At 52.4% G+C, this 16,023-nt stretch overlaps 1 protein-coding gene across 1 annotated transcript in view; it reads left to right on the top strand.

The window, feature by feature from the left end:
- The first annotated feature begins 974 nt into the window (after nt 1-974).
- The window catches only part of LOC119090313 (ovostatin), a 35,199-nt gene continuing 20,150 nt past the window's right edge, over nt 975-16,023 (top strand). Inside the window, exons 1-3 of the mRNA XM_037213101.1 lie at nt 975-1,066; nt 12,119-12,324; nt 13,207-13,319. Of these exons, the coding sequence (XP_037068996.1) occupies nt 1,002-1,066; nt 12,119-12,324; nt 13,207-13,319 (384 nt within the window). The 5' untranslated portion in view covers nt 975-1,001. The remainder of the gene's footprint in view (nt 1,067-12,118; nt 12,325-13,206; nt 13,320-16,023) is intronic.

Here is a 16,023-nt window from a genome sequence, read left to right as displayed (position 1 = left end):
GCTAGCAAAAGGACAGCTGGTAGCATACTCGCAAAAAATGAGCCCAATTTTTCCCAAAATGCTTTCCAAAACCAGTCCTTAGCACCACGACACGTGACAAAATTTCTTGGGAGAGGAGGAAGATGTTGCACTTTGTCTGAAATCGCAGATATTCAGCGCAATTTTTATTTCGGCGCGCATGCAGAAATTGCGCATGCTTTGCTTTCCGGTATGCGAGAGGGAAATGTAACCGCACCCGTTCTGCTTCACAAAACATGCACCGCTAAAAGAAACTTATGCAAATTGTCAGGCTTCCAAATGTGATTGCTGTGGCCGCGTCAGCAAGCTCCAAAAACATATAGCTTGCATAATATGTATACATGCATGTATATATAATCAAATGTATGCGTGAATATATACAACTATATGTATAAATATATACATATATTTGTAAATGATAAGCAGAGGATAGGTGAACAAAATGCAGAATTGTTGGCGATTGTCCCCTTACGGCGGCTTCCACGGCTCTGCCGCCCTCAATCATTTGGAGAAATCGACACCCATGACTACCTTCCAGCTACGACCAACACTAAGAGGCGTAAGTGTGCCCAAATGTGGCGCAGGGAGTGCACCAGTAAAGTGATTTGAAGGATAACAAATGTTTGTAGAATTCCAGCACCAGGCGGAGTTTTCGCGCTGTAGCACGCAATTATGAAAATTCCCCGGAATGTCAGCCCTGGCATAAAAGAGGTTTAAAGGCCACAATTGGCAGTGTCTCACACTCAGCCGACTTGTGCAAACACCTGACGTAACACCCATCCTCAGCCAACCCGCGGCAAGCCGCCGGACTGCCAGGGCTTGTGCCCGCTCAGGCAATTCAGTGATACCAGATGGCGTGCAATATCCCAATTTGGCAGCGCTGCCTGGAACGCCGCGGGCGAGCGGTGGACGCTACTAAAGGGCGGTCTGCTGTTGGCGCAGGCGCAGACGCTGTGGACGCGTCGGTCTGCTCACATCCAGGCATGCGCTCTCTGTTCGCGCTGTTTGCGCTGGCGGTCGCCGCCAGCGCCCAGAAGGTCCCCGACAGGTCAGTCCGCCGCCGTTCGGAGCGTGGATCTCGCACGTTGATGGGGCACGTGTGCGAGCTGGATACATGGAGAGACGTGTTCTTATTGATGCAGATGTTCCATTTATTTCATTCGGGCGTAGAGCAGCTGAGAGGGAGGCTTAATCCGAGATGAACTGCATGATGTGTGAGAAGTCTTTACGCCAGAACGACGCCTTGGCTACCAAATTACGCGCCGGACATGCCGACGAAAACGCGTGCTTGTTGTCAATCAATTGTTGTGGAGAAGAGCGGGTTCAGAGGTGCTCTGTGGGTGTGCTCAGATCCACAGACCACCTCGCCTCACCCGTAAGTTTCCAATAACACTAGGCCGATAGTTAGGCATGGTACGAAACGCCTCAGATCAAAAACTTCCCCTCCCTCATTACATTTAGAAGGTGTTGTCCTGAGCGCGCTACTGGGCCCCGGCGTGCCGTGACACCGCCCGGTCTGGGGAGCCGTGTGGAGCATGGTACGTCACAGGCGCGGCTGGACATATCTGTTTCGGACGACGCGTTACAGCCCCGAACCCAAAGACACTAGTGACTACATGCAGCAGCCCCTGGTGAAACATTCAGAATGCCCAGTGGAAAGTAGCTTATAACCATGTAAGGCGCCAATTCCAAACCGGCACTGACCTAGCGAAAGGACTTGCGCAGTCTGGGTGGTCGGTGGTCTGGGCAGGAGGCTCGAAGGAATGCGACTTCCCAAAGACAAATGTGTTCTTTGCCCATCGTAATCAGAGCAAGCGGACAAGCGGATTGATTCCTTATCATTTTTTTGTTTGTTTTTTAATCCCGACAAATCCTGAACACACGAACGCTATCCCTTATGGACGCTGTCCCTGGTGATGCGGGCCGCAGATCAAAACGACGCCTTAAGCCCGGTTGCATGGCAGAGACTCGAGCGGCGGCTTTGAGGTTATTGCCAACTCTTCGCTGAGCCTGGTGAGTGTCACGGTCGCGTGGTACTGCCTTCGAAGAGCGCGGAAGACTTGACGTCCTTTTCAAGCGACTGCCGAGCTGGAATGCCCGATAGAGGGGTGTTTTACCACACTCCTAATGCCATATTTTCGGAACTTGTTCTGTGAGTAGTTGTGTGGCCTGCAGGCCTCATGCTGGTTGCACCCTTGTAGCTGCCCACTGAAGGCGTCTCTGTGGTCCCCCAGCGACAGCGCACGAAAGGCCGGTGATAGGTGGGGTCAGGTCGGTGCCGACCACCAGGGCACCGGTCAGCTGACATTCAGCGGGGACGGCAAGGACTCCCGCCCCACAGATACCCACATGTGCCCGTGGCCTCCTTTATCGCGACTTTGTGCTTAATCGTCTTGACGAAACACAGAGAAAAAAGTACACCGCAACATTTCCAGCGTCACGAAGACTTACTGTTGCAAGGGCCGTTTCCATCGAACCATTGCTACACCTCGTACTTGCCCTTAAGCCTCACCGCCCGGCTGCTGTGAAGATGGGCTACAGTGCATGCACCACTGCATGGCGAAGGCTTGCTTTGGGCTGGTGTCGAATACCAAAAACGTGTAGATTTGTATCGCAAAAAGAGAAAACTGTCGGCAAAAAGGAATAGCACGTGTCGATTGAGCATGAGCAAGTTACGTCTTTAACTCAGAAACAATTATTTCGCATGTCTGAATATGTGAGGCGCGTCAACGGCTAAGATCCTTAAATCGTGCGCCATCTGTCCTGTCATCTGATCATCACGTCAGTCTTGAATGAGCGCCGCCACTGTGGTCTGGGAGAAAGATGCTGGACTCGTAATCCAGCGGCACTGCGTACGAATCCCAAAGCGGGCGCATTGTCTGGCCCGACTGAAACGAAAAAGGTCAGCTGGCAACCGGCCAACAAGGGTCAACCCAGGCTCGGGGCGGCCGTGTCGCAGCATTGTGCGGCACGTAAAACCCTTCGCATTTCTGTCTGGCGCAAGGGCGGAGGCAAATTTATCCGTTGAACTGGGCGATGCGACGTGGGTGGTGGGTTTACGGTGCACGCAACAAGCTATGCTTAGCAGGTACTATGAACCCAGCCACCTATGCAAACCATTCGCAATAAATTTATTTTAAAAAATACTGCGTGAGACGTGCATGTAGCATTTTTCGGAACTTTTCGTTTGCCGCTGCAAAGTTCAAGCGCCAGTGGAAAACGAGTTTCGCTGAGGTGCTACTAGACCTGTTTTTGTCAGCCGCTGATGGCGCTTAGTTAAGTATTTCCAAATGTTGAGGCCCCGGTTCCCAAATCCCATTCTCTTTGCAGATGTGTGGCGTTTGCGGCAGCTCGAACGACAGCATTATATTGTTTTTTTCGAGACAGGCTTGCCGGTTGTCCCTCCGAAGCTATTGGCAGCTAAGCCATGTGTCATCTGCGCTAACTATGTGCCATCTGCGCTAAACCCAATGACTTTTTGGACTTATTTAATAATTTTATATGCATTGTGCGCGCAAGGATATCTTAACTTTGCATGCGCAGGAAATAGGAATCAAGACAGCGTTGACAATTATGAGGCGCTTATTTTTGTGAATCGCACTTCATTTTGTTGTTTCACTGCATGTTTCTCTCCTCGTAGTAACGCCCAGTGTCTGCCAACCGATTATGCACTATGACACTGGCTTCTAATGGTACAACCAGTGGATTGTGTTCTATGGCACTGGCTTCTTCTGGTACACCCAGTGGATTGTGCGCTATAGCACTGGCTTCTACTGGTACAACCAGTGAAATTTGCACTATGGCACTGGCTTCTACTGGTAAAACCCGTGGATGCAGCTCCGCACAGCATACACGGCAACTCGGAGACAAAGCTTTCTTCGTGGATCTGGGCTTTATCGGGTTCTAGAAGCATGACAAGATGAGATCGCGCAGTCCATGGAACAACGTGCTTGTTCTTTCTCGAATCCGGTTTGTTGAATTATCGGTGCTGCCTGTCGTTGGTGCAGGATATTTTTTGTTTACCTTGCCAGGACAGTGCCAAGTTTTCAGTGATAATATGCCTCGACTGTTCATGTGGTAATTAAATCTCGTCTTATCTTAAATCTTAGATCTTGAATCTTGTAACGAGGGCACTTGCTAACCGGAGAGTGCGACCTGTTAAATGACTTTTCCAACCATTGTTGGCGATCAGTCATGAACTGCACGTGACCAGGCATGCTGTCTAGAATAGCTGAGCTCCTGGGATGGACGGTGCCGTGGCTGAAGCGCAAGAATAACTGAGTGCTTGGAACGGACGGTGCCGTGGCTGAAGCGCAAGCTGATTTTGGGACGGACGGTGCTGTGGCTGAAGCGCAGGAATAACTGAGTGCTTGGAACGGACGGTGCCGTGGCTGAAGCGCAAGAATAACTGAGTGCTTGGAACGGACGGTGCCGTGGCTGAAGCGCAAGCGGATTTTGGGGCGGACGGTGCCGTGGCTGACGCGCAAGCTGATCGGGCGTTCGGAGAAGTGTGACAGGCGACCGTAGACATCGGAGCAGTTGCAACTTATAACGACACAGTGGTGCTGGACCAACTCATCCTTCCAACTACCACATTACGGACCAGTACTGAGAAGCGTTGTACCTCGTACCGGGTTCGTTGTTCATAAGGTAGATGCGGCTGTGAATAATTAAGTCTCGGAATTCAAGCTAGGCGTTACTATGTTAGCTGGTGTTTGAATCTTGCAGGTGTGTGTGTACCCATTTATCATTTCGTAAAACCTTTTTCCAAATCATTTTCCTTGAACTGGTGTCGATAAACGCTATGCGCTGACGACCTCCCCAGACCGCGGGCTGAACACGGATCCCTCCCCTTACACGAACAATGCAAAATAAAGCATGGGGGGGTAGAATCTACTAACCCCTTGCCGGTCATTTCCTTGTGCCTTACACAGACTACGGCGAGGTCCGTTAGGCTGTCGTTACACGCTGTCCATGTTACAACCATGTCTGATAATGGGCAATGGCCGCAGTAAGCCAGTCGAGCGGCAAACAGAGCAACGGTGCAGCAACAGTGTGGACTTGGAAGCGTGGCACACAGACGGAACAGCTGAATTTTTGAAGACGGCCTCTTGTAGACCTCATTCGCGCTATCTTACAACAACCCTGCTAACGAACCACTGGTACAGCAGCACGCTGCGGGCGTTCCAGGCGCGGTTTCGCCATAGGACCGGTTGTGGCTCGCCCTTTGTGGGACAGGTTCCAGCGCGGGTCAGAGGTCGCGATGGGACAGGTTCCAGCGCGGGTCAGAGGTCGCAGGCGGCTAGTCGCGGCGCGTGGCACGTGCAAACTTGCGGGCGTTAGCACTGTGGGCGTTCTAGGCAATAAGTGACAATATGAATTTGATGTCGTCAGCAGTGTTGATAAAAACATGTCTGAACTAAGATTTCGCTCAAACTTTGCTTATGGTTTCGATTTCTATAAACAATACCTTAAAACAATATATTTGGGTTCGAAATTTGCTGAGTGATTTGTTTTAGGATTTTGTGGTCGTAGCGGTAATTGCAAATATAAAAGATTATAATACCTGTCTTAAATATGCGCGATGTCGCCTGTATCGTGGAAACTATCCTGGACTGAGGCGTTTAAAGGGTGAAGGATATACCCCGTTTGGGTATAGCTCTGACATAGGGGGAGGCTTACATCAATTCCACGCATTTTCTCACGACTGGCACAGAGCCAGGTACGTTAGTCTCAATGAAGGTACTAGCTTCTGCCTGAGTATTAACCGACACCGGCGACTCGCCGACATCCTGCGGTCCGGCTCCTGTGGAGTCACACAGTCGTTTGACTTTGGCTTGTGGGACTCAAACTCTGGCTTGTGGGACTCAAACCTGGCGAAATGCAACATTTCTATATGTCATGCGTTATTGTGCTAGCTATTTCTGACCTTTCTTTGCTTTTTAACCATCGAAGTGCCACTCATTGACGTGATGTTCTTTTTATGTCACGAACCTTTGTAGAGCTTAAGCCTTGAGTGCTAGTAATGCCTGCTCTCAGGTGTAACTGGCTCCCTATGTTGAGTTTGTAGTTGAACTTCACGTTTTAATTGCGTTTATCACTTAGGAGTTATTTCTAAATCAAGGCGTCATTACATGCCCCCGGTGACAAAGTTGTGTTCACCTACACAAAGTAACATGCTTGTGTGGACCTTGAGTTTTCGCTTTTGAGATTACATGCTCTAGATGCGTATTTCGTTGAACGCATGTTCTAGTTGACAAAGATGCTTTTCAATCTACAACGACTGTTTAAGGTCAAAATGTCCTTTCAGGTCAGTATTTCTGGGCAAGCAAGATGCTTTTCAATCTACAACGACTGTTTAAGGTCAAAATGTCCTTTCAGGTCAGTATTTCTGGGCAAGTTATTCCCGCACAAGGCAAAATCAAATATGTGGCATTGTGATACACCGCTAGCTTTATCTTCAGCAGCAGAAAGCGACCCATTTGGAGGTTCCTACTGCCATCACCACCTTGGTAATGAATTCCGTCCTTGCGCTGGTCTTATGTTACGCGTCGTAACCCTGATGTTCAGAAAGACGACCATACAGCAAGTTAACTAACCTCATATGTTCGCCAAGCCTAACTCCATTGCCAGGTAGGACTTGAAGGGGTGGAACTGACAACCCTAATGATGTGTGAACGCTAAAATACGCAAAAACCTGAAGAAAAGCTTTATTCCACACCTATTGGAAACGAAATTACCCGTCACATGTCCCTTACCTTACCTTACCCTACCTCACATGCTTACCACTCATGCTTCATTTGCGCGCACGCTTGTGATGCAGGAATATAAGTCATCAGACGCGCCCAGTGCCCACTCGGTCGCCATGTGCATGTTGTAAAGTGAATTTGAAACAAAAATGACGCGCATATGATGTTATAGAAATCACTACTCAAATTAATGACGCGTACCATGCAATCTTTTGCAACAATTTCCGAGTAATATAAAAATGTAATGTAAAAAGTAATGTAAAAAAACATAATCGAAACAGCTGCGTGATAACCCAGCATGTTGGCCCCATTGTTTTGGTCAAAGGTCAGATCTTCCTGCAGTCTATTTTTCAGCTTTACATGCTTTTATGTACGCGGGCATACCTCATAACAACACGAATTTCCAACAAGCGCCTCCTTTATTCCATTTTGAGCACTACGGCGTGTAATTTTATGTGTTTTGGCATATAGCCATGCTGCATGCTTCCGTTAAAAGAGTGTTCCACATTTGTATAGGGCTTTGAGTCGAATGGCCGTTTTGAAGGTTGTTCAGCGCAGTTCGCAGCCCTGCCATTCTTAAAACCTAAATCCATTCAGTTTCTAAGCTACATGGCCGCGAAGATGTGCATGTTTTTCGGGCAGACTATTTCAGGGATATCCACGGATCTATGACGCCATAAAAACGTTATTGAAATCCTGTCATTCCACTGGCCATGCGGTGATCAAGGTCAAGAAAAGTATGTGTATATATAAGTGAGCTTATTCCCTTATGTCTGCTATTTGCTCCAACATCTTCAAATGTGGAATATTCCCTTTATTGCAACAAAGCCGGTCCGCCGCGCGCGTTCCGCGGCATCGCGAGTTGCCACCGGCCCGTCCGCGCCGGCTGTAGAACGCCGCAGTGTTCTTCAAAACCGCCGGTCCTCAGCAACCAGGAAGGCTTGAGAAGATAGTTTGGTATAAAAGCACACACAATAAATGCCCTGTAGGCTACGGAAAATTTGGACGCGTTTGGTTGCCATACCGGAGTGCTACCACCAGAACACCCCGGGGGGGGGGGGGAGGGTCGCATTGCCTATTTTGCTGTCGCCAGGGCAGCAGTTAAAGAGCAAATAGATGGCCTTTCTGAAGTGCAAACACAAACCACCGGCGAACGTATGTGCTCAGGTCCGCTCCAGTCTTGGTTAGGTGTTAGTTTACGCTCTTTAGGATAAACCATGGCTGGAGATTGGCGCCAGGCGGCTGCCTCCCAAGCGGCTCTCCGTAACTTACCCAACATTTCCAGTATGGGAGTAACAAACGCTTACCTTCAGACTTAATATTTATGTCACGATATCAGCGCTTCGACACCCACAGCCTTTGCAGGAGCGCATGTGCTCTGGACACTCTCTGCACCGCAACATAAAGCCACGCCTGGGCGGCCGGTGCTTGAGCAAGCTGTCACCATGGCGATGCTTAAATTATCGCCTGTTACCGGTGTGCTGGTTCAGCGCGGCACGTGGCCATCTGTGGTGTCGGTGTTCTGCTCCGGGGAGGCGCGGAGCCTTCCGTCCCGTCGGTGTTCTGTTCCGGGGAGACACGGGGCCTGTCCCGTCGGTGCTCTGTTCTCTCCGTTTGTTCGTTCCCGCGTGTGTGTAGTGCCCTATCGTCTGATTGCTTCCTCTCGTGCGTTGCCTCTACTATCCGCCCACTTTTCCAATACCCCGTCTGAAAAACATCAGTGTGACCCAATTATTTAAAGCCATCCCTCTATGTTTACTATTTCCGTCTGGAACATAAGTCCCATGGCCCCCAGTCCGTGCGTAAATCCCAGTCCCGATGATCTCCAGTCCGTGCGTAAATCCCAGTCCCGATGGTCTCCAGTCCATGCGTATACCTCAGTCCCTGTGGTCTCTAGTTCGTGCGTAAATTCCAGTCCCTGTGGTCTCTAGTTAGTACGTAAATCCCAGTCCCGATGGTCTCCAGTCCGTGCGTAAATCCCAGTCCCTGTGGTCTCTAGTCCGTGCGTAAATCCCAGTCCCTGTGGTCTCTAGTCCGTGCGTAAATGCCAATTTGGCTGGCGGTGTTGACGTCGGCACGAGGCCGGCCGCTGCGGCCGCTCTCGTCGCGGGCCGTGCTTCCCAGTGCCGTCTCCGTGAGCGGTGGTCGACCCCTGGCCTTGGAGCGGCGCGAGCGGCCATGGATGCCCCACGGCCACGACCACCCGCCCAGAAACACTGCACGGCAGGCCGCTGAGCGCCGCCCGGCTGCGCTGGGTTGAGTCAGCGGGCGGGTTGAACGCCTAGCTGCGGTGGGTTGAGTCAGTCGGCGGGTTGAACGCCTAGCCACGGTGGGTTGAGTCAGTCGGCAGGTTGAACGCCTAACTACGGTGGGTTGGGTCAGCGGGCGGTTTGAACGCCGTGTGCGGGACAATGCTAGTGCGACCTGACACCGCCGGGTGGTTGCCACGTGGCATTGCTAGGGCAGTCCTGGTGAACGTTCGGGTGCGTGACAACCGGCTCCTGTTGCCATATCCCCCAAAAGGATTCAGGCGTACAGTAAAGCTCCAAGGGTGCAGAAACGTCACAATTGGTTGGAAAATATCGATCAATTTGGTCATGTATCATCAGACGATTAATGTCAACCTCCAGGAAAATTGCGAAATGCTCGCGCGCCTAGGACTAACTAGGGCTTTTGACTATGTCGAAATGAATTTGGATGTTTGCCCGCCGAAAACTAAAGTCACGGGCGGCGTGCGTTGCTTTTGGGAAACGATATTTAGTTCAACCAAATTGCGTTGTACCGCGTTCCACTTGGCAGGGTACATGCATATAAGAAATCATGCATGAATTAAGCAAGGCGCTTTTCTTCTATCACACAGCGTCGTCTGGGCAAGTTGGCTGTTTCCATTTTGCACCGGTGGATGGTTTGTAGATCATTCCGATACAAAAAACGCCGCAGTTCGCTGAACATTAGTGCTACACTAGATTATTTTATGGCACAAACCGGCAGAAGTGTAGTCAGATTCCGATCATGATGACCTTTCAGCCCGGGAGCACCAGCGCTTTTTTCGGCTCACGTGATGTGTCTTAGGTGAAACTTGCGCGTAAATGGCCGGGGGGCTTTTACATTTTGCGTAGAATCAGTCGGTCTAACGCGCTGCTGGCGTAACTCTTGTTATCGGTTTTCCACCTTTCTCAGGACGCCTGCGAACAGTGACTTGTCGGCTTGTTTTCCGTCGTAGGTTCGCGCTCCCGCTGAGAAAGCCCACGGGGGTGACATTTCGCCGAACGTCTGCGGGGCCGGTGGTTTCTGCCGCGTCACCTGCGTCCACACGTAGGCCGGGTTTGTCGGGTGTCTAGCCGCCGCTGACGAGGCACTTCTGCGCCGTCCGTTCTCCGCCTCGTCTTCGGTATAGCTATGCCGTGTGCCTTTTCCTGCATCTGTTTCGTGATGTGCCTCGCGTCCCAAGGCTTCGGCGGCACAGTTAGTTAGAGGTGCGCGAGTATAGTCATGTAGGTGTGTGCAGGTCCCAGTTTGTGTATGTGTATGTGTGCATTTACATAGGCCTTTGCTTGTGTGTGTGTGTGTGTGTGTGTGTGTGTGTGTGTGTGTGTGTGTGTGTGTGTGTGTGTGTGTGTGTGTGTGTGTGTGTGTGTGTGTGCGTGTGCGTATGCGTATGCGTGTGCGTGTGCGTGTGCGTGTGCGTGTGCGTGTGCGTGTGCGTGTGCGTGTGCGTGTGCGTGTGCGTGTGCGTGCGTGTGCGTGTGCGTGTGCGTGTGCGTGTGCGTGTGCGTGTGCGTGTGCGTGTGCGTGTGCGTGCGTGCGTGCTTGCTTCCTTGCTTTTTTGCTTGCGCGCAGTAGAGTATGATTTTAAAGTTTTGTGAGGTGAGCTGGGTAGCCACCTCGGCACGAGGCGTTGTCTCATTGCCTGTGTGCATGGCTCAAAGGCCTGCCTTATGATTTCGAGAGTTGTCTGCTATTTTTACTTTGTCAGCGAAGTAAAAGACTCCCATTTCGGGCCACTGCTCACAAGTGGCGCCATGCTCTGATGCAAATCAGCTAGCCATCATTTCCCTCGTGACACTTAGGCAGTCGCGCCCTGACTTCAGCTTATTCCTAGGTGGTTGCTATCCTGAATGCCACCAGCCCCGCCCGCCATGGCCCTGGCTCGTCCTGCGGTCCTGTTTGTTCGGGCCAGACGATGCCAAACACCAGGGAACCAATGGCAGACCCGTTGCCAGACGCCCTGGACCAGTAAACAAGCATCTGATTGCCCCGCTTTGAGTGGGAAGGGCGGCCACAGCTGCGGTACTTTTCACCAGACGCTGCCGCGGAGCAGCTAGCAGGGTCTGGCGGTCGAGCTTGTAGAGCGATCGCTGCTGGTGACTCCTGAAATACTGCTCTGACACGGGGATTGACACATGATCTGACACGTCACGTGATTCATCCTTGTACGAGTGTCATGGGTGGTCAGCCTGGCCGGGAGCGCGGTAGGAGCTGGTTGGGAGGCCCACTGCTTAACAATCCATCTTAGAGCGTGCGATGCGCTAAACATTGTGCATCGAAGACACGTCATCATTCCTAACCTTCATTAGGAAATATCTGCTCGGGCTCTGATATAGCTGCACTTGATGCAACTGAATGGAGTTTCACTCCATTAAAAAAGATATCCATTCCCAAATTGAGATGGTAAGATGAGGAGGAGCATTACGCTCGAGACAAATCAGCGGGTAACATGAGGAAGAATGGCATGCCCTAGGCAGGTTAACAGACAATTGCAAATACTGAAATGAACATCATGCGATATTAGTTGAAATGATTTTGGCAAAATCAGCGCAAAGTTCGTTATTGTGATTGTTAGACAGGAAGCGCAATTTTTATCGATCTAAAGTCTTTTAATTTTAACCGGGTAGCAGAAGATATCTCGCGCGTGAAAAATCACGTCATGAATAATTAGTTCAAAATTTGTCTATTGAATAAGCCGCCTTTAACAGGAGGCATTGACTAAACGACATTGCAATGCTAAATCACCATTACATTAACGGTACCGAATATTCCGAGTTGTGCTCATCCTCAAGGTAAGGTGTGAGCGCCGAAGGTGATCAAGAGTGATAATCGTCATCTCCTCAGAGCGCTGCCCGAAGTATTGAGTTCCCTAGGTATAACCGTTATTCAGCATCAGACCGCCGTTTAAACAGTGTTTTTAACGGTAAACTCCTTGCTTACTGAAGGTCTTTAACTCAACATGAAACTTTCAACCAATAATGCTGAGCACCCAGGAGCTGAAGGCCCTTCATTCTTATATGATGTCAAGAGGCCAGACCCGGCTGGATCTTGTGTCACTTGGTGACTGGCACGTCCTGTTGCAGCGGGTACCTTCTGACGGCGCCCAAGGTGCTGCAAGCCGGTACCTCTGAGCGGGTATGTCTCACCCTCTTCAACCTAGCCGGGCCGCAGCGGCAGCTGAATCTCGCTTTCCGGGAGCGGGACGTGCCGGCCGACCTGCTGGAGACGCTGGACGAGAGCGACTTCCAGCTCTTCGAGACCGTGACGACGATCCCGGATGATGTGGACGGTGGGTCAAGGAGGAGGGGAGGGGAGGGGAGGGGGAGGGGAGGGGAGGGGAGGGGAGGGGGAGGGGAGGGGAGAAGGGGAGGGAAGGGAATTAATAAAAGTAGGAGAGGAAGTTTGACGTCAACTGAGCCCGGCCGCAACCGGGTGACGATGGGACGGCACTCTGACGAGAACGCTCGCTGGTGACGTACCTCCGCTGAGAACGCTAGAGGACGCCACGCTGCTGTTTTGCGGGCTGGGGTGGCAGGGACAAGCCGGCGGCGGGGTGCGAGGAACCACGAAAACTGCACAACCGGTTGCTACGCTCGCTGGTAACAGCCTTGCACGCTGCTTTGTGCAGCAGCAATCCAGTCAGAACCTTGCTTTCGCTGCGATTTCGGATTCTCATCTTCGGAACTTGGACTTTGTTCTCGGTCACGGGGCATCGCACCGGCATCCGTGAGAAAGTGTTTGGGGAGCCAGAGAGCTTGTGGCGCCACGGCAGCGTGCGGTGTCATTACGCGACACCGGTGAAAAAACTGATGCTCGTGTCGTTGCTGATGTCGCCGAGTCTGATGAATACGTTTAAGGCCCGATTTATTCATCAGTCACCGAAGGGCGTCGTTCCCAACGATGCACATACTCACACCACCATTATCCGAGCTCATTCAAACCACTCAATCGCATGCTATCATCGTTCAAATCACTCAATCACATGCTATCATCATTCAAAGCACTCAATCGCGTGCTATCATCATTCAAAGCACTCAATCACATGCTATCATCATTCAAATCACTCAATCGCCCGCCATCATCATTCGAATCACTCAATCGCCCGCCATCATCATTCAAATCACATTCAAATCGTTGTGACCGGACGTAACGATCCGCGTGGCCTCCACAGCAAACGGCGAATACTGCTTCGACGTGCCCATCCCATCGACGATCGCTGTCAGCAAAGCGGACATGAAGATGGAGCTGAAGGGGGCTGGACTCACGCTCACCGACGAGTCCGAGGTGAGCTGAAGGGGGCTGGACTCACGCTCGCCGACGAGTCCGAGGTGAGCTGAAAGGGGCTGGACTCACGCTCACCGACGAGTCCGAGGTGAGCTGAAAGGGGCTGGACTCACGCTCGCCGACGAGTCCGAGGTGAGCTGATCTGGAGAAGTCGTTGGGGGGGGGGGGGGCGAGGTAAATGGATCCGGACTCCGGAATTGTGTAGGAGTTAGGCACGGCACAAGAGGTCCTTTCAGCACAGGTCAGAACGGTCAAATAATCATTCGGCACCGACAAGAACGACCAGAGAACGCTTTGGCACAGACTGGAAAGGTCGGAGAACCCTTCAGCACAGACTGGAACGTCCTGAGAACACTTTGGCACAGGCGAGAATGGTCAGAGAACCCTTCGGCACTGATGGGTCTTCCATCGTATTCACCTGGGCGCGTTGTCACAGATAAGGCGCCGGTCCAGCGCAGGCAAATACCATATCCAGCACGATAGGCAGAGAATCTCCAACCCAAACGAACAGCACGTCCAGCACAGGCAAAATATCTGTCCAACACAGATAAGAGCGCTACCAACACAACCGAGAAACCAACAAGGCGAGTAATTCTAAGAAGAGATGAGAAGCTCGCAGGGAAGAGACCCCCCCCCCCCCCCCATCTCCCTAACGCAGTCGAAGCAACTTCAGTCTACCCGAAACAAATTAGACGACCCAGCAAGCACGGGGCCGCGTCACCGGGCTGGGGCGCGCAGATAGACGAGCTCCCTGCACTAACCAAAGATGCTCTGAACGGACCATTCTGTGAACAAAGGCCGGTACCGAGCCCGTGCAGTCTGGTCACTCACCTGCCGGCCGATGTGCTCCCGGGCCGGAGCGGCCTTGAACAGCGCGCCGCCTGGCTATTCTGGGGTGGCGCCGACGGTGCTCTCCCGGAATGTCGCATTCATCCCGGAGTGCGTCGCTCCCAGAGTGCCGGAGTTCCGGATCGCCGGCACCAGAGTGTCCTGGAGTGTCGATTCCTCAGTGTTTGCACCCAAGCTCCTTTCCGTAGCTCTTGTCCGAATGACCTTGGTCGGCTACCCCGTCCTGCCCTGCCCTGCCCTGCCCTGCCCTGCCCTGCCCTGTCCCGCCCTGCCCTGCCCTGTCCTGTCCTGTCCTGTCCTGTCCTGTCCTGTCCTGTCCTGTCCTGTCCTGTCCTGTCCTGTCCTGTCTTGACCTGACCTGACCTGCGGGGAAAATCCTCTTGGAACGCGTACCTCGAGGTGCTGACATGAGAGTGCCAGTTCTACAGAGGGGTCTTTGGAAGCGGGGCACCCGGGCATGAAGTGCTCTCCTGATGATATAGTCTCCTGTGACCGGTGGCCTTTTCATTGCTTTGTATGCAGTCTCGCTCCAGGCTGGATTTGCATGTTACTGCCAGTGCACACGGACTACGGCTCGGCTGCCACATGAGGCCGCCTGGGTGTGCCCCACGCACGAGCAGTTCTCCGAAAACCGTGTACGTGAAGTGAATCCCTGATCATCCGATTGGTGAATTGGCTTACATTGGATTGGTGATTGGTGGTTGGTTGGACTGATGCCGGCAAGAGGGCTGCACCAGGGACATCATGGGCATTGTACTGATGTGGTGCGTCCGTCAACTACTGTGTATCAACTGTTCTGTCCCGTGTTAAAGGTTCATTCCATCGACTCGGTAAAGTTACGACAGACAAACTGAGGATTATTTATGTCTAATACGTGTTTGTGCTGTGGTAGGAGAAACTGGAGACTGCAAACGCACAGCACCAAGAGAACACCAGGCGATTTTTGAGCTGTTTATAATGCCTGCCGGGGCGCGGCGGTGCTGAGGAGACAGTGCCCAGTTTTGGTGACATCTGATCGGTGTATGGTGATGTCCCAGGAAGGCGGACGGTGCTGCTGGTGCTCTTACGTCGGCTGCCGATGTTGGTGACGGTGCTGCTGGTGCTCTTACGTCGGCTGCCGATGTTGGTGACGGTGCTGCTGGTGCTCTTACGTCGGCTGCCGATGTTGGTGACGGTGCTGCTTATGCTCTTACGTCGGCTACCGATGTTGGTGACGGTGCTGCTTGTGCTCTTACGTCGGCTGCCGATGTTGGTGACGGTGCTGCTGGTGCTCTTACGTCGGCTGCCGATGTTGGTGACGGTGCTGCTGGTGCTCTTACGTCGGCTGCCGATGTTGGTGACGGTGCTGCTGGTGCTCTTACGTCGGCTGCCGATGTTGGTGACGGTGCTGCTGGGCTCTTACGTCGGCTACCGATGTTGGTGACGGTGCTGCTGGTGCTCTTACGTCGGCTGCCGATGTTGGTGACGGTGCTGCTTGTGCTCTTACGTCGGCTGCCGATGTTGGTGACGGTGCTGCTGGTGCTCTTACGTCGGCTGCCGATGTTGGTGACGGTGCTGCTGGTGCTCTTACGTCGGCTGCCGATGTTGGTGACGGTGCTGCTGGTGCTCTTACGTCGGCTGCCGATGTTGGTGACGGTGCTGCTGGTGCTCTTACGTCGGCTGCCGATGTTGGTGACGGTGCTGCTGGTGCTCTTACGTCGGCTACCGATGTTGGTGACGGTGCTGCTGGTGCTCTTACGTCGGCTGCCGATGTTGGTGACGGTGCTGCTTGTGCTCTTACGTCGGCTGCCGATGTTGGTGAAGGTGCTGCAGGTGCTCTTACGTCGGCTGCCGATGTTGGTGACGGTGCTGCTGG

The sequence above is a fragment of the Pollicipes pollicipes genome, unplaced genomic scaffold (assembly GCF_011947565.3).
Source record: "Pollicipes pollicipes isolate AB1234 unplaced genomic scaffold, Ppol_2.1 Scaffold_1600;HRSCAF=1878_pilon_pilon_pilon, whole genome shotgun sequence".
NCBI classification, from domain to species: Eukaryota; Metazoa; Arthropoda; class Thecostraca; order Pollicipedomorpha; family Pollicipedidae; genus Pollicipes; species Pollicipes pollicipes.
Note: the sequence above shows the minus strand (reverse complement) of the source record. Positions and strands in the feature narration are given on the sequence as shown.